Genomic DNA, 22,323 nt, shown 5'->3' with positions numbered 1-22,323 from the left:
CCATATTGCCACGATATCAAGAAAAATATATATCAAGCATCAGTTATCAAAATCCAAAAAACATCACTCCGGTTAGCTTCTAAACCACAAACTCCTCCAATTTCAGATTAACTAATCTAAGAAAAAGAAATGACGCACTACATTTATCAGCAAATGGTCCAACTATTAACCAAAATCTCAACATTAAAGCTAACTATTATTATACACTAACACAACCTTAACTTTTTTATCACATTTTTCTACTATTCTCTTTTTTTTTTTTTTTTGCTTTTCTCAATAGTAACAAAAGACTTAGTCGCTAGCCATTGGAGCCTTTTGACGCAAACTCTGACATTTGTTAGATGAAAGAGCCCGGTTACTCAGTTTCTATCGTCACGTGACCACGTACTCATAGCAATTACAAATTTTTGACGTGAGAATCGACACTTTTGATGAAGATCCCCAGTTACTCGGTAGTAAAGACTAGCGGAGTACATTCAACTCTTATTCATAGCCAAATAACACAAAAACTCAAAATAACACAAAAACCCAAAAGAAAATTGCATTAGCAAGTCTCATTTTCAAACATGGAAAACTAAGGTTAATTACCGGACCAATTCACATGAAAATGCTAACAATCATTCCCTATGCCTAGGAAAGTTAACCAAAAATTATATGAGTAAAACAATCACTGATATTCACCAAAGAGATATTTTTGGACTCAACCACATTGACTTGATACACTTTTATTATTAAAGTTTGGCAATAGCAGAAATAGAGGCAACAATTCAACATCAAACTTGGCAGTCATAGGAGAGCTAGACAGATAAATGACAAAAAGTAAACGAAAACTAGACAAATAACAGACTAAAAATAAAAGAAAAATATCTGAAAACTAAGAACTAGAAAAACTAATACCATAACTGCTCCCCCCCACACCTAAATCCTACATTGTCCTCAATGGAGGTAATAAAGTAATTAAAGTGAAGAGAACAATGAAACTTCCCTCTCGAGTGACGAAGGGATAGGCGGGAACGGTGGAGGAAAACCGATGTGGCGGAAGTATGCACCCAAGTGCTGAGACATCTTAACTCAATTCAACCAACAAATGCAAAACTCTGTCCACCCAAAATCTCAACAAATGGCTCCAGTTGGCCAGTTACCGTTTGAACTCAAAATCAGCAATAGCAGTGCAGAAATTAGACAGTAACAAATCAATAAAAACACTTAGCTCTCACTCAAACAGTCACCCAAATAGCAACCTAAGTCAGCAGCCAATTTGGCACCGACTAATCACTTAAATTGGACCGATGTCAACGAGTAGATTCAAGTGCCCTCGTGCCACCCAAAACGTCAACCAAGTGAAACAAACGGGCAGAATATTCTTCAAACTATTAACTTAAATCCAGTCAACAACCAAGGCAGCAAAACAACCCCCAAAACAGTGCAATTAGCAACCCCAGCAATTCATCAGATGCACCCAACTGGAATAAGCAATGTAAATGGCATAGAAACCTCCCAATTTAACAAATAAGTGCGGTATTTCAGCTCACCCAAAGTCCCAACAAATGGCCCCAGTTGGCCAATTAATTGCACAATTTTACCCAACCCAAAAGAAATAGTAATTCCAAGCGAAAATAGTCCAACCAATACCACTGGTGGAATTCACCAATTGAGAAAATAAACTCCAACTGTCAACAACATTAACTATTGAGCAACCCAGGCAGCACCAATTAGTTATTAAGAGATTGGGGGACAAGTTCCAATTACCTCCACCTTGGACGACAACCAAATGAAAGGGGACAGTAGTGGGTGACGTGCGCAGGCGAGGTGGGTTGCGCGCGACTGTGGAGACCAAGCTGGAGGCAAAAGTGGAGCCCTGGTGGACTGGGCTGCGGTGGAAGAAAGTAGCCGCGACGACAATCGCGGCGAGCTTAACCTGGGCTTCGTGAGCTAATGGAGGCGGCGCGCTGAGATGGGGCTGTGGATGAGCTGGAGGTGAGTGGGTGGCGGCGGAGCTCAGAGAGAGAGGGACGGCGGCACTGTCGCGGCTTCCGCGCGGACAGCGGGTGAGGTGGAGTAAGCGACGGCGGCGTGCGGGAGAGAGGCGAGCATGAGCTGGTGGTGGCGGGGCTGGAGCTGGGATGGAGGTGATGGGCCGCGGCGTGCGTGGTGGACGGCTGATGGCGCGGGTGGAGATGGAGCTCAAAGTGCGCAGCGGCGACGAGGTGCAACGGCCCGCGTGCGCGTGGCCTTCGTGCAGAGTCGTGGACAGCCGTGCGTCGCGGCGGGCGGGAGTGGGAAGCGGCGGCGTGCGCAGAGGAAAAGAAAGAAAGGGCGAACAGGGGCAGCGGGGAAGAAAGAAAGAAGAAAGAAAGAAAAAGAAAGAAAAGAAGGAAAAAGAAAGAGATTTTTTTTTTTTTTTGGAAATTTAAGCTACGGTGAAAAGGAAATTTTTTTTTAATTTTAAATTAAATTTTTTTAATTAAATTTTTTTCCTATAACAATTGCAAAACTCAACCTTTAACTCTCTGACGAAGGCATGGAATGAGAACGGGGGAGCTCTCTGACCTTGAGCTCTTCTGACGATTCTGACCGTGAGCTCTCCAGACGTCATGACGTGGGCACGTCATGACAGAAAAACACCTACAAATGATCAAAAACGAAAATTGAAACCCGAAATCAGTCAAATTCAAGGAAAACATATTTAAACTATCACACGAAATCGAAACAAACAATTAAAAGAAATAATTGGGTTGCCTCCCAATGAGCGCCTTTCTTTAACGTTTTTGGCTTGACATTGAACACCACTCTTCAATCTGGGTGTAACTCAGTTTTTCTGGAAATCGGTGGTCCTCCTCCAGGATCCAAATAGCCTTTGAGGGCAGCCTCCTTTCTTAATTTTCTACTGTTTTTCACCTCATACAGTGCTTCCATCCCCTTATACTTGTTCTCAGTAAATTTGAATTTATTCCTACAAGCAAACGAAGAAAATTCTTGCACAGAGGGATTAATAGCATGAATAGCAAATACAGGGTGAGAGTTAACAGGATGTTCCATTGTATCGAAAATATTAAAGTGGACTAGTTCTCCATCAAATTCCATGGACAATGTACCCTTATTAACGTCAATTTTTGTCTGTGCTGTGCTCAAAAAGGGTCTACCTAGTAGCAAAGGTAAGGGGTCAGAGGAATGATCATCATCCATGTCAAGTACATAAAAGTCATCCGGGAATATCAATTCATTAACTTTAACCAGCACATCTTCTATCAACCCATCAGGGTATGCATTTGTTCGGTCAGCTAATTGAATTATTATTTCGATTTCTTTTAATGGACCGAAGTTCAGAGAAGTATACATAGATTTAGGCATTACGTTGATCGATGTTCCTAAGTCTAGCAGGGTATTCCTAATTAGAGTATTACCTATCTTACATGGGACAATAAACCTACCTGGATCCCCGCACTTTGGTGGAAGCTTCCTTTGGAGAACTGCTGACACATTCTCCCCAACAATGATCCTTTCGTCTCCCCTCAGCCGCTTTCGGTTGACACATAGATCCCTCAAAAATTTTGCATACTTCGACACTTGTTTGATGGCATCTAATAAGGGGATATTGACCTCTACCTTGCGGAACACCTCTAGGATCTCCTTCTCTTTGTCCTGCTTCTTCGGTTTCTCCAACCTGCAAGGAAATGGAGGGGGATTAGTTTTAACATCTATAATCGGGTCAGGGAGTACCGTTGAATTTTTGGTTCTTGTATTCTCTGCCTCAAGTTCTTTCTCAATCTTCTCTTCGTCCTTATCCTTTGGAGTCACGAGTTCGGGCCCCTAAATTTCTTTCCCGCTCCTTAAAGTCATTGCACTTACGTTCTTCAGGTTCAGTTCAGGTTGGGATGACAATCTTCCATTTACTTGGGACTCCAAACGGTTGATTTTTGGGGCCATTTGACTTATCTGATTTCTTATGTCCTGCATTTCGGAGTCCGTCCTTTGCTGATTTTGCGAGATGATTGCTATCAGTTGTTTCATCATCTCCTCCAAAGATAGACTAGAGCTCGGTAGCGGAGGTGGTCGGGGTTGGTACTGCTGCTGGTACCCTTGTTGTCTATTAGGCACGAAATTAGACTGCCTGTTCCCTCCATAACTGAGGTTAGGGTGGTCCCTCCAATCAGGATTGTAGGTACTTGAATAGGGGTCATAGTGCCTTCATGGCGCGGGCACGTGACCTGTCATGTTCACTTGCTCTGCACCCTCCTCTTGCATCATTGGACACATGTCTGTAGAATGAATCATATCAGTGCAAATCCCGCACACCTTGGCCTGAAATGCATTTCCTACAGCCAGTTGCCTAACAAACGAGGTCAACTAAGTTAGCTGCTGCTAGATAGAGGATGTCTCTACCTCATTCACCTTGCGTAGTGGAACATCCTCTCTCGTACCGAATTGTTGTGAATTCTCTGTCATCCCCTCTATTAACTCCCTTGCTTCCCGAGGGATTTTGTTCTCCAGTGCCCCTCCACTTGTAGCATCAATTATGCTCCTGTCTCTGAAAAGAAGCCCATCATAAAAATATTGTATGAGCAACTGCTCACTTATTTGGTGCTGGGAGCACTTGTTGCACAACTTCTTGTACCGTTCCCAATACTCATAGAGTGACTCGCCTGGGTGTTGCTTGATCCCGCAAATTTCTTTCCTTAGACTCGCAGCTCTGGACGCAGAAAAATATTTATCTAAAAATTTTTTCTTCAACTGGTTCCACATGGTGATGCTATCTGGTGGTAGGTAGTACAGCCAGTCCTTTGCAAAATCCTTCAAGGAAAAGGGAAATGCCCTCATTTTTATTTGCTCTTCTGTGATTCTTGGGGGTTTCATACTATTGCACACGACGTCAAACTCCTGCAGATGTTTATACGGCTCTTCACCTGGTAAACCATGAAAAGATGGTAAAAGATGAATCAGTCCAGATTTTAGTTCAAATGGAGTGTTATCATTTAGGGTGGGGAAGGTAATGCATAAAGGCTGCTGATTTAAATCAGGAGCAGCCAACTCCCTCAATGTTCGTGCATTAGCCATGGTTCCTTCCTCCTGGTCAGAGTCACTCGAAGTGTCTCCAAACGAATCTGTTGGTTCAACTTCTTGCTCAGGTCTCTGAGATGTAGCACTGGAGTGCTCCTCTAGGAGCTGTCTGGTCTCTTTTCTTGTCCTACGCTCAGTCTTCTCTACCTCGGGGTCGAAAATTAATTCACCTGTACGAGAAGAACGAGGCATACACTTGAAAAGCACCAGAAAGTTAGATCAAAAATGAATTTAAAAAGAAACAAATAATAACGCCAGTCCCCGGTAACGGCGCCAAAAATTGACAGGTTGTCGAAACCTGTGCAATAATAAAACCTGTTCAAACTAAAAGTAAATTTCTGTAGATAGTGGTAAGCAGGGTCGAATCCACAGGGATTGGGAGTACTTGTTCCTTTCCAAATTCACAGTGACAAGAGAGTGTTTTTGTGCAGAAGGTGACAATCAAATAAATTCAAATAAAATCTAAGAAACTACTAAAAATTAAATAACAAATTACTAAAATCAAATGAGTGATAATTAAGGATCTAGCCAAGAAATAATTTCAGTAATGGTTCACCTAATTGATCCTTGAAACAAAGGCAATTTCAATTATTTATCAATAAATAGGTTATAACTGCCAAACAAGCGATGACAGTCAACCCCTCCTTACTGCGTCGGTGATCAAGGTACGCCCGTTAATCACTGCTCTAATTGAGAAATAATCCTAGGTACGCCCGTAGAATTTAATTCCCCAATTGCCTTACGTATTAGAGGAGCCCTATTCTAACCAAATAACGCACTACCAGGGTTATTTTAGATTACCTCGCGTATTCCCCTGACACAAACCTAATCATGCCAGTTGTCACTATTTTAGAGCAATTAAACAATTACGGATTTAATGCCCTAATTGACAATAGGTTACCCAATCAACTAATTATCTGGATCCAAGACAATCAATTAATTAAATAATCACAAGCACTGCAAATAAGGAATATGTGAATACTAATAAATAAAAGAAAAAGATAAAATTAAATCGATCTCACAATTTTAAGCGACCCAAAGCATCCGTTATTCCTTAGCTAGACTGGTGAAATTAGTTCATATTTGATGAACTAAGTCCACAGGAAGTTGAAACAAGAGTCGCGGCCATTGTCACAAAAATTGGGAAACGCAATTCGCTCCAATCCAGAAAAGATAGCAAAGTTACAAGAGGTAGCCCTCTGTTTCACTTCGAATGACATACGAAGAAAGAAACGTAAATACTAAAAGTTCAAAGATGAAGAAAAGTCAAAAGCCAAGAATGGCTTAGGGGTCCTGACATTCGTAAGTCCCCGAAGCCAAAAAGTAAGTCCAAGGGAAAAGTCAATAAAATTTAGCCTAAACTAAAGACGAAAAACTAAGAAGAAAGGCCAGATCCCCCTAGTCCTCTGCTGCTCTCTTTGTGTTTATCCTCTGCCTCCCTTTTGATGTGCGGCGGCTCACTCCGAAAAGAAGACTTCGGCCCAATTTGTCCAACAAGGGCTCTCATTTTGTTGTTTAAAAAATGCGATAAACTCTATCATCTGGACTGTTTTCCTGCCAAATTAGTACCTGTTATTATATTTTCGTTCTACTTCCTGAAATAAATGTAAAATACTAAAAGTGAGTAGAATCCCGCAATTAATCCACATCAAGTCAGGTAATAGGAGGAATTAATAATAAAATAAATTCTGTCCATGTTTCTAAACACAAATTCGTCCATGTTTCTAAACACAAATTCGTAGAGTGATTTTTATTGTTAAATTTGAGTATAATTTTAACTTAAAAACATATTTTACATTGGAAAAAAAATATGTTTATTGTATAAACTTTCATTTAATTTAATTCATTATTACTGCATTCTATATGCTGTCGGAGATTGACCCTGACCTTAGCGTTTTAGCTCCATTGCTGACCAGTAAGGTTTTAGGACGTGCCCCAACAACACAAAGGCCAATCTATCACAAAGATACGCAGCCATCTGCTCCAACCGTCCAAGCTTCTTGTGTATATATCATCATCATCATCATCCCCATCCCCAGAATTATGTTCAACAACCAAACCCCCTTTGCATGCAATATTTTCTTACCCTGCATCTTGTCTCCAATTAATGGCTGCCTTCTCTTCTCTAACTTCCTTATTTCTCCTTATCTTCTTCCTCTTTTGCCTCCATGCATGCATGATTGCTGCCTCATCCGATGACAGTCATGAAACCTACATCGTCCACCTCTCCAAGTCTCAAAAGCCATCCCTTTTCACCACCCACCACGACTGGTACTCCTCCATGCTCAGCTCCCTCTCTCCTCTCTCCACCGATCGTCAACAGCCCACAACTAAACTCCTGTATACCTATGAACACGCTATCCATGGCTTTGCTGCCCGCCTTAACATCTCCCAGGCCGCAGAGCTCCGCCGTCACCATGGCATTCTATCTGTCGTCCCAGACAGCATCCGCCAGCTTCAAACTACCCGCACCCCCTACTTCATGGGCCTCGCTGACTTCTTTGGCCTCTGGCCAGTCTCCAATTACGCCAAGGACGTCGTCATCGGTGTCCTCGACACTGGCAGTTGGCCTGATCATCCGAGCTTCTCTGACGAAAACCTTCCTCCTGTTCCTTCATACTGGAAAGGAGAATGTGAAACGACTTCGGACTTTCCCTCAACTTCATGTAACAAAAAGCTTATTGGCGCCAGAGCTTATTACAGAGAATATGAGGAACAAATGAAAAAGTCCATAGAACAAATGGGAGAATCGAAGTTGCCTTGGGACTTCAAAGGTCATGGAACGCATACTGCTTCTACGGCAGCTGGTTCGGCCGTTAAAAATGCTGGCCTCTATGAATATGCTAAAGGGGAAGCGAGAGGAATGGCGATTAAAGCCAGGATTGCCGCCTACAAAGTCTGTTGGAGAGGTGGATGCTTTGACTCCGATATATTAGCAGGCATCAATCAAGCCATTTCCGATGGAGTTCACGTGATTTCACTGTCAGTGGGTGGCAAACAAGCTAGGGAGTACGACCTTGATCCCATTGCAATCGGTGCATTTAGCGCTATGGAGCAAGGGATTGTGACTTCTTGCTCAGCGGGAAATTCTGGCCCGCTCCCCTACACTGCCGACAATATTGCACCCTGGATTCTTACTGTCGGTGCATCCACAATCGACCGGGAGTTTCCAGCTGACGTTGTTCTCGGAGATGGAAGAATTTTCAGTGGCGTGTCGCTGTACTCCGGTCTCCCTCTGTCGGATGCTCAGATCCCACTTGTTTACGCCGCAAATTGCGGAAGCAAATTCTGTTTCCAAGGAAAACTCGATCCTTCCAAAGTCAAGGGAAAGATTGTGGTATGTGACCGTGGAGGTAATATTACCGGAGCTGCCAAAGGATGGGCAGTCAAACACGACGGTGGTGTTGGCATGATACATGCAGACACTGAGGAATATGCCATTTCCGGCGAAGACCTCAGGGCGGAAGCCCATCTAATTCCAGCTACGATGGTGGGGATAACAGCCGGCGACAAAATTAAGAGCTACCTCAAGTCCCATCCCTCCTCTGCGACAGCTACAATTATCTTTAGAGGAACGGTGACTGGGAACTCAATATCAGCGCCACGGGTGGCGGCATTCTCGAGCCGTGGTCCAAATCTTATTACACCGGAGATCTTAAAACCAGATGTTATCGCTCCCGGCGTGAATATCTTAGCCGGTTGGACCAGGCTGGCCGGACCATCCAGTTTGGAAAACATTGATAAGAGAAGAGTGAATTTCAACATTATGTCCGGTACGTCCATGGCCTGTCCTCATGTAAGTGGATTAGCAGCTTTGCTTCACAAAGCCTTTCCTGATTGGACTCCGGCAGCTATAAAATCAGCTCTTATGACGACTGCTTATAACGTTGACAACAGGGGCAACAATATTATGGACATTTCCACTGGCAAAGAATCCATCCCATTTGGACATGGGTCAGGTCACGTCGATCCTAACAAGGCGCTTAATCCAGGCTTGGTATACGATATGGGAACTAGTGATTACGTGGGGTTCTTGTGTACGATTGGGTATAGTCCAACTAAAATAGCAGTGTTTGTCAAGGATAGATCGGTTCCCGTGGACTGCAATGCACAGAAATTGGAGAGTGTTGGAGACTTGAATTATCCTTCTTTTTCTGTGGCTTTTAGTCGTAGTAAAAAGGCGGCTAAGCATAAACGGGTGGTCAAGAATGTGGGGAGCAAATCAGATGTTGTGTATGATGTGAAAGTAAATGCTCCTCAATTTGTGGAGGTGAGGGTGTCACCGAGTAAGCTGATATTCTGCAAAGGAAAGGATGCCTTGTCCTATGAGGTCTTGTTCACAAGGGCTGCATTGGAGGAAATTGGTGACATTGAGTCTGGATTTGGGTCACTGGATTGGAGTGATGGGGAGCACCTTGTGAGAAGCCCTATTGCAGTGAGGTTTCAGGGGAAATAATAAAGCACCCGGTTGGACAGTGGCATGCATAGCCAATATAATTTGCTTGAATGGTTATAGATCTTAATCACTATGCAAGTACGTTAATCAATAAGTGGAAAGCACTATTTTATTATAATGATAAACTGGTTTAGTTTGCTTTTTTAACTATTAAAAATTAGCTAATGTAGCTGCTAACTAAATTGAGTTATTATTAATGATTTTCACGTCATTGGTCTGAGCAAAGAATATCAATGACGAAGAAAATTTAATGACTTAGAAAATTTCTAAAGCTTCAAGAAATTAACTCTTTTGTACCATGATATTAAATAGAATTTAAGGGGGAAAAAAAAGCAATTTGAGCTCAATAATATCTGGTAATCTTTGCACAAATAAAAAATCAATACTTTATCCAAATAAGCCAAATTTTTTCCAAGGCACTAGTACTTATTGAAGCATAAAATGCAAAAGGTATAGTATATTGCATGTTCCCCCAATTTGGGTAGGGAAAATATTCGGGAGGCAAGTTTTTTCGGCCTCCATTCTTCATGGCCAAGTTAGGCCCAGGTTTAGGTTAGTATTGTTACCCTTTTGACACAAAAAAAAGGGCAAAATTGTTCTTCTAAAGTAACAGGAATTAGTTTACTTCTAGATTTGGTAGGCATTAGGCAATACAATATCGGGTCTTGTACAGCCCTCCAATCAGTCATAAATCATAATGGCTGTTACCCCAAATAAGTCATAGTGACAAAATTTAGCAAAAGTAATCAGGAGAAAAAAAAAAAAAAGAGGAATACATATTCATAGCTAGGTAACCATAACAAGTTTGGGAGAAGTTTGAATTAAGTGGTAAGGTAGAAGGGATAGTAAATGGAAGATTCTTTGTTTAAGATCTCTCACTTAAAAAAAAATTCATTGGCACAATTATGAAACCGAAAAAAGCTAATATCACACAGCACAAAACAAAAACTACAAAGCCGACACAAACATAAACCAACAAGGTACATATATCCATGGCAAAGTGATCAAATCATTCAGGTCATTCGCCAACTTATGGTGTAGGATTGAAGTTGAATTGATCACAGGTATTGTAATCAGCCTTTAGGGTCACCCTAAATCCCAACTGGGAACTAGCCAGATCAAACTCAAATATGTGATCCTCCAACTGATATGCACCCAAGACAATTGGAGCTCTGGGCTTATATCCTCCATCAACGAATGCTAAGCACCAAATTCCAGGCCTTGCTTTGACTATGGAATTTGAACCGAATATACTCCAGGCAGTGTCACGATTTTCCATCACAAAGTCGATGATAGGAGCAGCTATATCGACTTTTGGAACCGGAGGAGGCAATTTATTGAAGCATACTCCAAAAGGTGATACTGGATCCACCTGAGATGCACCAATGGCAGTGAATTCATTCGTGAAGAACTGAGTGAAGTTTTCGAAAATTGAGTGCTCAAGAACGGTGTACGGATCTGTTGTGCCGATCACTGTTCCACCAAAGCTTCTAGTTCTTGAAAGCAAAGGTGTGTTGAATTGGACAGGCTTGTGATTTATCCTGATTGATTTCACTAGTATCTGGTACTCTCCTTGTGATCCAATAGTTAATGGGGTATATTGCATACCTTGAGAGATGTCCTTGTCGCCAATTCTATAAGATGCGTTCCCCAAAAAGATGACTCCATTTTGGTTGGTCTTTGAAGATAAACACAAGGCAAATTTCTGCGGGAATCCAAAGTGAGAAGCTAGTTGCATTGGTAAAGAAACTTGATTGTGGCCAAATCCAACTATTCCTTGTACATTTTGCGGTAATGGCCCTTGTAGAAAAGATGATGGCGTGCATGCAAAGAGGAAGTAGCGGACAACAGCCAGAGGGCCTGGATTTGAGGCCTCAATAGTCTTAATTGCTAGTGTATCTTGTGCAAGTTCACTAACTACATTTGTGTTGGTGAGAGGGTTTGTTGCAAAGACTGCACAAGTGTTGTTATGGCAACCAGGCTTAGCCTGGGATAAACATGTGTGGCAGAAATGATTTTCAACTTGTGAACACTGAGTTGAATGACAAATTGGAGCATTATAGGTGGATGACAGGTAATCTTGCTCACAATTAACTGATAAGAACTTGCCATTCAGGTCTACAAGAAGTGGGATTGATTTGAGGGGTGTTCTTTTGTAGATATCGACAACAAGGAGGCTTGTGGCGTTATCTTTCAGCACTGGGAGGTAAAGGGCGTTCGGGTTGAAGGGAGCTTGAGCAGCTCCAGGTGCTGATGCAAACAGAAGGGAAACGAGAGTCAAGAGAGCGAGAATAAAATTGAAGCGGGAAGCCATAAGAGGAATCAGAGAAGATTAGCAGAATCAGTGTTTCTGAGATGTGGTTTTTGGGTAGTACGAGGAAAATGGCTTGATCTATATGTATAGCTATAAAGTTTGTAGCGGGTAAGAATGGGGGAAGATAACTTCAAGAAGGGGTGGGAATGGAGACAATCTTGATGATTTCTGTTTCTCGTGTAAATATCTGAGTTTGATGACTTAATCAGTGGATGAGTTTTCTTTTTCTTTCTATTTGGTAGGTTGTCTTTAAACCAAACTTAGAGCAAACAAGGGTAAAGACAGCGGTGTGATGATGGCAATAGAGGACACAGAAAGAGTAGAAGCAGCTAGGGAGTGCTTGATGAGGCAGCATCTAGCAAAGAGGGGATAAAACTTCACTAGCTAGTACTGCCACCAGGTTCTTCCAGACTGGATTCCAGCTTTATCAAAGGAAAGTGAGAAGTGCATACCCGTTAAAGTGAGAATTCTCTTGTCAGTTTAATTTTCTCAATGCAATTGCAATAGTCTAGAATAGTTCCATCACCAGTTACATTTTTTCTTTCCGAGGAATGTTTTATATGAAATTATTAGAAAAAAAAAACTAGTTTAACTTGCATTGTATAATTTCAAATGCAATGAGTTGGGATATCAAGATCAAGAACACTATCTCTCAGAAATCGACAAGTTGTTGGACACTAAAAGTTCAAGAGGTCAATGGAACAAAGAGAACAATAATATAATCCAATATGTACTAATTAGTAGTAAAACACAAGTAAAGACATTGAATGAGAGTTAATTCGGTCCGTTGAGCTAATTCTGCAAGAAAATAATCACAATCAACTTGAGCATGGTGATAAAATATATAATTTTCAATTGATTCCATTTATGAAAATTTAAAAACATATCAATATTGCATGTAATTAATGCTACATACATACTATGTATGTTAGCATGGATTAAGTTATAATGTGAATCAATTTTGAAAGGTAGAGTAAAAAAAATTCTTTCTTGAAATTACATTTTGCAGTTGGCAATAAAACGTTGCACCCGCTTGGATGTGTGTACAAGACGGTGATAAAGTTCAGCACGCAAAAAAAAAAAAAAAAAAAAAATATTCTGTCGCATCAAGGAGCACATAATTTATCTCCAAATACTTCAAAATAATTACATTCAACAGAATAAATCATCAATCTCAGTTCCCATTTTACAAATGGTACGAATGCAAGGTGAAATTGAAGTTAGCACAGGTAATATGACGCAAAAGTAGCGAAGATGCAAACCCTAATCTAGTTCTTTGCAAGACCAAATTGAAGAAGATTATTTTCCAGTTGATGTGTAGCTATGACAATTGAAGCCGTAGGGTTAGTTCCTCCATCAACAAAGGCTAAACACGAGACATTTTGTTCTACTTGTACCGTGAAATTTTCGCCAATAATTGTCCTGCTAAACTTTTGATTTTGCAGCATGAAATCAATTCTAGGAACTTCAGGGCCAGTTCTGGTACTTGCTAAGTAGTTGAAATTGAAGCATACCTCAAATTGTGAAACTGGTTTCACCTGAGGAACTCCTATGAGTTGATTCATGAATAATGATAAGTGAATATTTAACGTACATTTTGTACGAATTTGGCATGAATTTTTGGTATGTTTTGAGAAGATTAAAGCCATATTTGAACTCTTTTGGTGATAATTGCTTAAATATTATTTAAGAGTTAAGAAATTGATAAATGAATGGATTAATGCGTAATTTTGTGAAATTGTGAAGGTAATTGATGTATGAAATTCATGCACAAGTTGAAAGAAATGTCAGGGTCATCCAGAGGACAAAGTACACAAGAAATTGGGAGCAAAAATGTAGAAAAATGGAAGAAGTGAAAAACTGGAAATATTGCTTAACACGGATCCGAGCTCGGATCCGTGTGTACAAGAGGGATCCGACCCCTCGTCTGTACTTCTGGCGGAGTGTATCCGAGGTCAGGACGATCCGACCTCGGATCCATCATGGGAAGGCCTCGGATCCTATGATCCGAGCTCGGATCCATTATCACTCCTCGGATCCGAGGCTCGGATCTGTCTCTCTCCTCAGCAAGTGGCACAGCCGTTTTTCTTTACCTTTCTCACAACTTTTACAGCTATTTTGAGGGACAGAAATCGGTGGCACATGCTTCTGCAATAAAAGAGAAGACCAAATGAGTGTGGACAAAAGGAACATTGACTTCTTTTTTACAAATCTAAGTGGAGGAAATTATGAAGAGAGAGGAATGGAATTTCTACCACCTTTTATGCAGAAACTCAGGGGAGAAGCCAGAGGACCATACGTAGCTAGTTTTCCTTCTTGCAACAAGTTTTCTCTCTAGAGAGGAGTACTTGGAGAAGCATTTTTTGGAGAGTTTCACTTGTAATCATATTTTGCAAGAACATAGCAGGAATTGGAGAGCTTCACCTTCAATTGGCTAAGCTTTCTTTTATCTTTCTTATACTTGTACTTTATGATGTTTTGCATTAATAAACTTGTGAGTTTGATTGTTAAATCATTCATGAGTAGCTAAACTCCTTCATCTAGGGAGTAGATGAAACTTATGGCTAAATAATACTAATTGAATGTGATTTACACTTGTTATATCTTGTCTTAACTTGTCTACTTGTGTAGCTGTTCTTACTTGTTATTGATTGATCACCAATAGCATGTTTATAGTGTTATTATTCAATGAGAATTGGTAATAACAATTGAAACACATGAGTAGTGCTTGAGTTGTATGTTCATGAAAATAGAGATACACTTAGGTGGATTATTGAGTATTTCATGAAATAAAACGGAGTAGTAGTAGTATTTCACCATGAAAATAGGGAAATCTATATTGCTCTAAGCCATTTCATCATGAAAATGAGACTTGGTAATCTTGGAAATAAATCTCTGGTTAAACAAGAATAATAGCAAGAAGTAAATCCATTTATTTGTGTAGTTTATGCCATAAGTGGAATCTACATCCCTAGAATCTTCATTAAGTGAAATTTCTCTATTTGCATTCAGCATTTGTTAAACTAGATTTGTATATCAGATTTGTAGATTACAGCATTAGATTTTCTCTGCTCAAAATTAATTGTAAGTCTAAATAATAGAGAGAACAAGGGCTTAGTAATTGTTTAAATTGCTCCTCGTGGGATCGACCCGATACACATCTTGTACTACAATTGCGACCTGTATACTTGCAGTCCAACGGGTGTAAAATCGAAATTAAACTTGCACTTAAAGTAAAAACCCGTCAAGTTTTTGGCGCCGTTGCCGGGGAGCGGCAATATTAGGGCCTAGTCATCTCTATTAATTTAGACATCTTCATTGTTTTTATCCAAGTTGTTGAATTAAAATTACAAAAATTTCTCTTATTTTTACTTGTAGTGCATGTACCGATCAAATAGAGAAGTTGCACATTTTGATCCGGAAATTGAAAGAACATTGCGGAGACAAAGGAGGAATACACTGCACCAAGAGGAACAAGAGGTTTGGCAGCCAATAGAAGATATCTTGATAGAATTACCATTTGAAGAAGAAATGGCGGAAAATGACCTAAATAGGCGAGTTCTACGAGATTGTGCTCTACCGGGAACACAAGGATCTCAAACGAGCATAGCAAGGCCTGCGGTAAATGCTAACAACTTTGAGATTAAACCATCACTTATCCAAATGGTTCAACAATCTCAATTTGGAGGTAATGCAGTAGAAGATCCTAATACACACTTAGCTACATTCTTGGAAATTTGTGATACAATTAAAATGAATGGAGTTAGTGATGATGCTATAAGGCTAAGATTGTTCCCATTTTCATTGAGAGATAAGGCCAAACTTTGGCTACACTCTCATGCTCCTAATACTTTCACTGGATGGGATGAATTATCAAGAGCATTCTTAAATAAGTATTTTCCACCAGGAAAGACTGCTAATCTTAGAATGGATATCACTAGTTTTAGTCAATTGGAGGGAGAATCATTATATGAGGCATGGGAAAGGTTTAGAGATTTACTTCGGATATGTCCACATCATGGACTGCCGGAATGGTTAATCATACAAACCTTCTATAATGGTTTAGCTTTTTCTACTAAAACTATGATCGATGCAGCTGCAGGTGGAGCTTTAATGGGTAAATCACCCCAAGAGGCTCATAATTTGATAGAAGAAATGGCAGCAAATAACTACCAATGGGCCAATGAGAGAGGTAATACAAGACGTCACGCAGGTATGATAGAAATGGACACTCTCAATATGCTGAGTGCTCAAATGAATAATGTGATGAAGTTGCTAAGTAGACAAGGTGGAGTTGGTCCAAGTTCATCTAATGCACATGTAGCAAGTTGTTCTATATGTGGAGGTGAACATGATACTAATGAGTGTGTTGATTCTGAACAGGTACAATTCGTCAATAATTACAATCGTAATGCTCAAAATAACCCCTACTCGAATACTTACAATCCGGGGTGGAGAAATCATCCAAACTTTGGATGGAAGGATCAAGGAAATCAACCAAGGCAAACCAATCCACCGGGATTTCAATCAAGGCAACAACAAGCTGAAACTAAACCTGGTTGGGAGATGGCAGTGGAAAAGCTTGCAAAAGTTATCTCGGACAGATTTGAGCGAGTAGAAGGAAGGTTGGACCAACTCACTACAATGTACAGGAATGTAGAGGTCCAAATTGGTCAAATTGCTAGTTCTTTGAATAATCGAAATCAAGGAGAATTACCTAGCAAAACAGAGGTCAATCCTAAGGAGCATGTGAAAGCCATTACTCTTCGTAGTGGTAGACAATTAGAAGATCCTCCAGTGAAGGAAGTTGAGAAAGATGAGAATGAAAAACAAGAAGAAAAGCAGAGGAACCAAGAGGCGATTGTGGAGGAAAATAGTCGAGAGAATCCAAGAGAAAAGCAACCATCATCTTCCACTACCATTCCAATACCCCCTGCGGTTCCATTTCCACAAAGATTAAAGCAAAATAAGTTTGATAAAGATTTTGAAAAATTTGTTAAACTTTTCAAACAATTGCACATTAACATTCCTTTTGCCGATGCTATTTTGCAGATTCCGTCTTATGCGAAATTTCTCAAGGAAATCATGACTAGAAAAAGAAAGTTGGAAGACTGCGAAACAATAGCATTAACGGAGGAATGTAGTGCAATTATTCAAAATAAGCTACCATCGAAATTGAAGGATCCGGGGAGTTTTTCTATACCTTGCACCATAGGTAGCGTTGATTTTTCTAAGGCATTGTGTGATCTTGGTGCTAGTGTATCATTAATACCTTTAACGGTGGCTAGACAATTGGGTTTGCATGAGCTTAAACGCACTAATATTACTTTGCAACTAGTGGATCGGTCTATTAGATATCCATTGGGAGTGTTGGAGAATGTATTGATAAAAGTTCAAAAATTTATCATTCCAGTGGATTTTGTGGTATTAGATATGGAAGAATATATATCTATGCCAATTATTCTAGGTAGACCATTTCTAGCTACTGCAGGTACTATTATTGATGTAAAAAATGGCAAGCTTAAGTTTCAAGTAGGTGAAGAAGAAGTAGAATTTAATTTGAATGAAATGGAAAAATACCCTTCTTTTACCAATCATGCTTATTCTATTGGCACAATTGATAAACTAACCCAAGAGATGAGTCAAGTCAACCTTGACTTAGATCCTCTTGAGCATTGTTTAATGAGTTTAGGTAAGCAAGAAGATGTTTGTGAAGAAATTGAAGAATTGGCCAAGTACTTGGATTTTCAAGCACCTTATAAAAGGGGTAATTTGTATGAAAGTCTTGGCCAAGGAAAAGGGTTTTCACAACCTTCAGAAATTGAACCTCCAAGGTTAGAGCTCAAACCACTTCCGACTCATCTAAGGTATGAATTTCTTGGAGAAAATAAAACTTTACCTGTAATTGTTAGTGCTGACCTTGATGATGAACAGTGTGCAAAGTTGTTAAGAGTTCTAAGAAGGTGTAAGAAGGCAATTGGATGGACAATTTCAGACATTAAAGGTATAAGTCCTTCTATATGCATGCATCGAATTTTATTGGAGGACAATTGCAAACCAGTGGTGGAAACACAAAGAAGACTCAATCCAAACATGAAAGAGGTGGTAAGAAATGAAATTCTTGAATGGCTTGACGCAGGTATAGTTTTTCCTATCTCCGATAGTGTTTGGATTAGTCCAATTCATGTGGTACCAAAGAAGGATGGAATGACTACAATCGTGGGTAAAAATGATGAATTAATTCCATCTAGACTTGTGGTAGGGTGGAGAGTGTGTATTGATTATCGTAAGTTAAATACGGTAACAAGAAAATATCATTTTCCCTTACCATTTCTTGATCAATTATTGGAGCGTATAGCTGGATATGAATTTTACTGTTTTCTTGATGGTTTTTCAGGATATAATCAAATAGCTATAACTCCAGAGGATCAAGAGAAGACCACATTTACATGTCCTTATGGCACTTTTGCCTTTAGAAGAATGCCATTTGGGTTATGCAATGCTCCCGCAACTTTTCAACGATGCATGATGGCTATTTTTTCTGATTATATTGAGAAAATTATGGAGATATTTATGGATGATTTTTCTGTGTATGGTTCATCTTTTGATCAGTGTCTTCATAATTTGGAATTGATTTTGCAGAGATGCGAGGAAGCAAATCTTGTACTGAATTGGGAGAAATGTCATTTTATGGTAAAAGAAGGAATTGTCTTAGGACACAAGATTTCCTCCAAGGGAATTGAGGTGGATCAAGCCAAAATAGAAGTCATCGAAAAATTACCACCCCCAAGCAATGTCAAGGGGATAAGGAGTTTTTTAGGACATGCTGGCTTTTATAGACGTTTTATTAAAGATTTTTCTAAAATAGTAAAGCCATTATGTGATTTATTATGTAAAGATTCTCCTTTTCAATTTGATGACAATTGTTTGGTAGCATTTGAAAGGTTGAAGAAGGAATTGATTTCGGTCCCAATTATAACTTCGCCTGATTGGTCACTACCATTTGAATTGATGTGTGATGCAAGTGATTATGCGGTTGGAGCAGTTTTGGGACAAAAGAAAGAAGGACGATTGCACGTCATTTACTATGCTAGCAAGTTGCTAAATGAGGCACAACTCAATTATGCAACGACAGAAAAAGAGCTATTGGCAGTGATATTTGCTTTGGACAAATTTAGATCCTATTTAGTAGGATCTAAAGTCATTATATATACGGACCATTCAGCTCTTAAATATTTGCTGCATAAGAAGGATGCAAAACCTAGACTAATTCGGTGGATTCTTTTATTGCAGGAATTTGATGTGGAGATAAAAGACAAAAAGGGATCGGAGAATCTAGTTGCAGATCATTTATCACGTTTGGAATATATCCCAATCAAAGATCAAGTTCCAATTCAAGAGAATTTTCAGGATGAGTTTGTCCTAGCACTTAGAAATTCTCCATGGTATGCAGATTTTGCTAACTACTTGGTCAGTGGAGAGATTCAAAAGGGATTTAATTATCATCAAAAGAAGAAATTCTTACATGACGTAAAAAGTTACTTTTGGGAGGAACCATTGCTATACAGACATTGTGCCGATGGTATGATACGTAGATGTATTCCTGAAGATGAGGTACATAATGTTTTATATCATTGTCATAACCTTGAAACAGGTGGTCATTTCAGTACTTCAAAGACTGTGGCAAAGGTATGGCAATCAGGATTTTATTGGCCAACTATGTACCAAGATGCTAGGGAATATGTTAAAAATTGTGATGCATGCCAAAGAACTGGAAATATATCTCGAAAGAATGAAATGCCCCTGACTACGTTCTTGGAAGTTGAGTTATTTGATGTATGGGGTATTGATTTTATGGGACCATTTTCTAGTTCTTTTAATAATAAGTACATCTTAGTAGCAGTGGATTATGTTTCTAAATGGGTTGAAGCAATCGCTTCACCTACTAATGACTCTAAAATTGTACTTAGATTCCTTAAAAAGAATATTTTCAGTAGATTTGGTATACCCAAGGCCATAGTAAGTGATGAAGGGAAACATTTTTGTAACAGACAATTGGATTCCTTATTGTTTAAATATGGTTGTAGGCACAAGACATCACTTCCATATCATCCTCAAGCCAATGGACAAGCAGAGCTAGCTAATAGAGAGATAAAGCTCATTTTGGAGAAAACTGTGAATAAATCACGCAAGGATTGGGCTACAAAGCTAGATGATACACTATGGGCTTACCGAACGGCATTTAAGACACCCCTAGGGATGTCACCGTATCGTTTAGTCTATGGGAAAGCTTGTCACCTACCTGTGGAGATTGAGCACAAAGCTTATTGGGCAATTAAATCTATTAACATGGATTTTAATTTTGCAGGAGAAAAGCGATTACTTGAGCTAAGTGAATTGGAGGAACACCGACTACATGCATATGAAAATGCCAAAATTTATAAAGAAAAGATCAAATATTGGCATGACAAGCATATTATTCCTAAAAAATTTCTGGTAGGGCAAAAGGTACTTTTGTTCAATTCACGCCTGAGGTTATTTCCAGGAAAATTGAAGTCAAGGTGATCGGGACCATTTGAAATAACTCAAGTATTTCCTTATGGAGCAGTGGAAATAAAAGGAGAAAATGGTTCTCCATTTAAAGTAAATGGGCAAAGATTGAAGCCCTATTTGGCCGGAGAAAAGGTTCCTAAAGGAGTAAATTACTCCTTAGGAAATGCAATGGAGAATTAAAGAAGTTATAGGAAAGTCGAGCCAACGACTATAAACAAAAGCGCTTGTTGGGAGGCAACCTAATAATAATAGTGTATTTGTGTGTTTTTATGTGTTTCTTATATTTTGGTGTAAGTTAATTGACTAATTAGATGTATTTCACTTGTTTATAGGAGATACGGGAGTTTTATCATCCATCTTGGAGGTGCACTTGAAGATCATGTTGGCAGGGAGTTTTCTTACCAAATTGTGTTTTAAGTGTTTAAAATTTCTATGCCTATACATACATTGTGCATTTCAAGTGAGTTTTGGTGATATCATGGTTATAAAGGTTCATGGATTCATTTGATGTGTATTTAATGCTCAGAAATGCCATTTTGATGTAAAAATGCAAAAATGATCAAAGAACCTCACCCCTCGATTTTCAATGTAAATGTGTTTGTTGTGTTTTGAGAGGATGGATATTGTGTTTAAGGTATATTGCATGTGCGTGGGAGGTTAGAATTGATAAAAAGTTTGTCCAATGTGTGTTTTGGAATTGACCGGAAAAGGGAGAAAAAGTTTAAAAAATTGCAGTTTCTGCAATTAGTGCAGAGAAGTCAGGATCCGAGCTCGGATCCTAAAATCCCAGACAGATCCGATCGCGGATCCATAGATCCGAGCTCGGATCGTTTCCAATCCAGACAGATCCGAGGGATCGTCTGTGTTTCTGTTGAGGTTGATCCGAGCCATGTCGGATCCGAGACCTTCCAGAAAGGATCCGACCTCGGATATCTTCGCGATAAGAAAGGAAACGAGGCCTCGGTTCCTCATTTTTTCCAGATTTCTCTTCTCTCTCTCTTCGAAACCCTATCCCCTTTCCTCCAATCTTCCATTTCATCCATAAAATTCCCAATTTTTCACAATAAAACCTTCCCTAACCTCTTGTGAGCATTAACCCTCAACAATTTAGAATCAAAAACATCAAATTGAGAGGTTTTGATCTTCAAGACGCGAAATAGGGCCAAACTGAAATCTAGCAATTTGAGGTCGAATTTGGGCTTGTTTCTCTTCCATTTTTGCATCATTATCATCCTCCATCATCACTCCATCTATTTGAGGTAACAAATTTCGAATTTCTGTGACATTTTATATCTCTCATTTTTGTATATTTTTAGTTTTTCAATACATTTTGCTTAATTGTTGCAAATTCGTGATATAATTGTGCTACATTGTGCTCAAATCAGCTGTAATAATTATTTTCATGCTTATTTGTGTAAAAATTATGAATTTGGTGATAGTTTTGAGATTTCCTTCTCAATTTTTGGGCTTGAGCATTTTAGTGGTTTAAATTTGTGAATTTTGCTTTCAGTGAATATATGAACTGTTCCGAGAAGTATAAATCAATGTTATAATTGAAAATGATATGCTATCATTAGAGCAATAGCCCATTGGGTAAAAGTGTGTGTTCCCGATCAAGTTAAGCACATTGAACCACTTTTACTTGAAATAATTAATATTAGGATAAATTGGGAGTCATGTGTAGTTAACTTAAGTGTTAACGAGTGTTATGAATTGGATTGATGATATTCTCAAGTGTTTGAGTGTTTATTTTTGCAAATAGATATAATTTAAAATTGTTTGCACTTAATATGCATGAAATAATTTCTTTACTGCTAATATCCTTTCTAAGTGTAGGAATTGGATTTGAGAAGTGTTAGGAAGCTTATTTGTTTAAATTTGGGGACATTTTGGCAGGGAGTTTAGCTCTTTTTCAAAGGGAAACTCTGCCGAAATTTTCTTA

The 22,323-nt window shown here is 39.3% G+C and overlaps 4 protein-coding genes and 1 non-coding gene across 5 annotated transcripts; 2 read left to right on the top strand and 3 right to left on the bottom strand.

Annotated features, from left to right (window-relative positions):
• Nucleotides 1-2,793: 2,793 nt before the first annotated feature.
• On the bottom strand, nt 2,794-5,250 carry LOC140036442 (uncharacterized). The gene is made up of 3 exons (XM_072077858.1): nt 4,384-5,250; nt 4,226-4,302; nt 2,794-3,664 (listed from the first exon to the last, which is right to left on the bottom strand). The coding sequence occupies exons 1-3, from the start codon at nt 5,248-5,250 to the stop codon at nt 2,794-2,796; spliced, it is 1,815 nt and encodes a 604-aa protein (XP_071933959.1).
• A 1,700-nt stretch (nt 5,251-6,950) lies between these two features.
• Nucleotides 6,951-9,654, top strand: LOC113729402 (subtilisin-like protease SBT1.4). Its single transcript, XM_027253702.2, has one exon. The coding sequence runs from the start codon at nt 7,166-7,168 to the stop codon at nt 9,512-9,514; it is 2,349 nt and encodes a 782-aa protein (XP_027109503.2). The 5' UTR covers nt 6,951-7,165; the 3' UTR covers nt 9,515-9,654.
• An 890-nt stretch (nt 9,655-10,544) lies between these two features.
• On the bottom strand, nt 10,545-11,828 carry LOC140036441 (gamma conglutin 1-like). The gene has a single exon (XM_072077857.1). The coding sequence runs from the start codon at nt 11,826-11,828 to the stop codon at nt 10,545-10,547; it is 1,284 nt and encodes a 427-aa protein (XP_071933958.1).
• Nucleotides 11,829-15,209: 3,381 nt separating this feature from the next.
• Nucleotides 15,210-20,393, top strand: LOC140036440 (uncharacterized). The gene is made up of 6 exons (XM_072077856.1): nt 15,210-15,449; nt 16,212-16,766; nt 16,881-17,967; nt 18,226-18,542; nt 18,657-19,358; nt 19,656-20,393. The coding sequence occupies exons 1-6, from the start codon at nt 15,210-15,212 to the stop codon at nt 20,391-20,393; spliced, it is 3,639 nt and encodes a 1,212-aa protein (XP_071933957.1).
• Nucleotides 15,747-15,853, bottom strand: LOC113733570 (small nucleolar RNA R71). The gene has a single exon (XR_003459075.1). It is a non-coding gene; the product is annotated as a small nucleolar RNA R71 (small nucleolar RNA).
• Nucleotides 20,394-22,323: the final 1,930 nt, after the last annotated feature.

Source organism: Coffea arabica, chromosome 2e (assembly GCF_036785885.1).
Source record: "Coffea arabica cultivar ET-39 chromosome 2e, Coffea Arabica ET-39 HiFi, whole genome shotgun sequence".
In the NCBI taxonomy this organism is placed as follows: Eukaryota; Viridiplantae; Streptophyta; class Magnoliopsida; order Gentianales; family Rubiaceae; genus Coffea; species Coffea arabica.
This window is presented reverse-complemented; position numbering and strand designations above follow the sequence as displayed.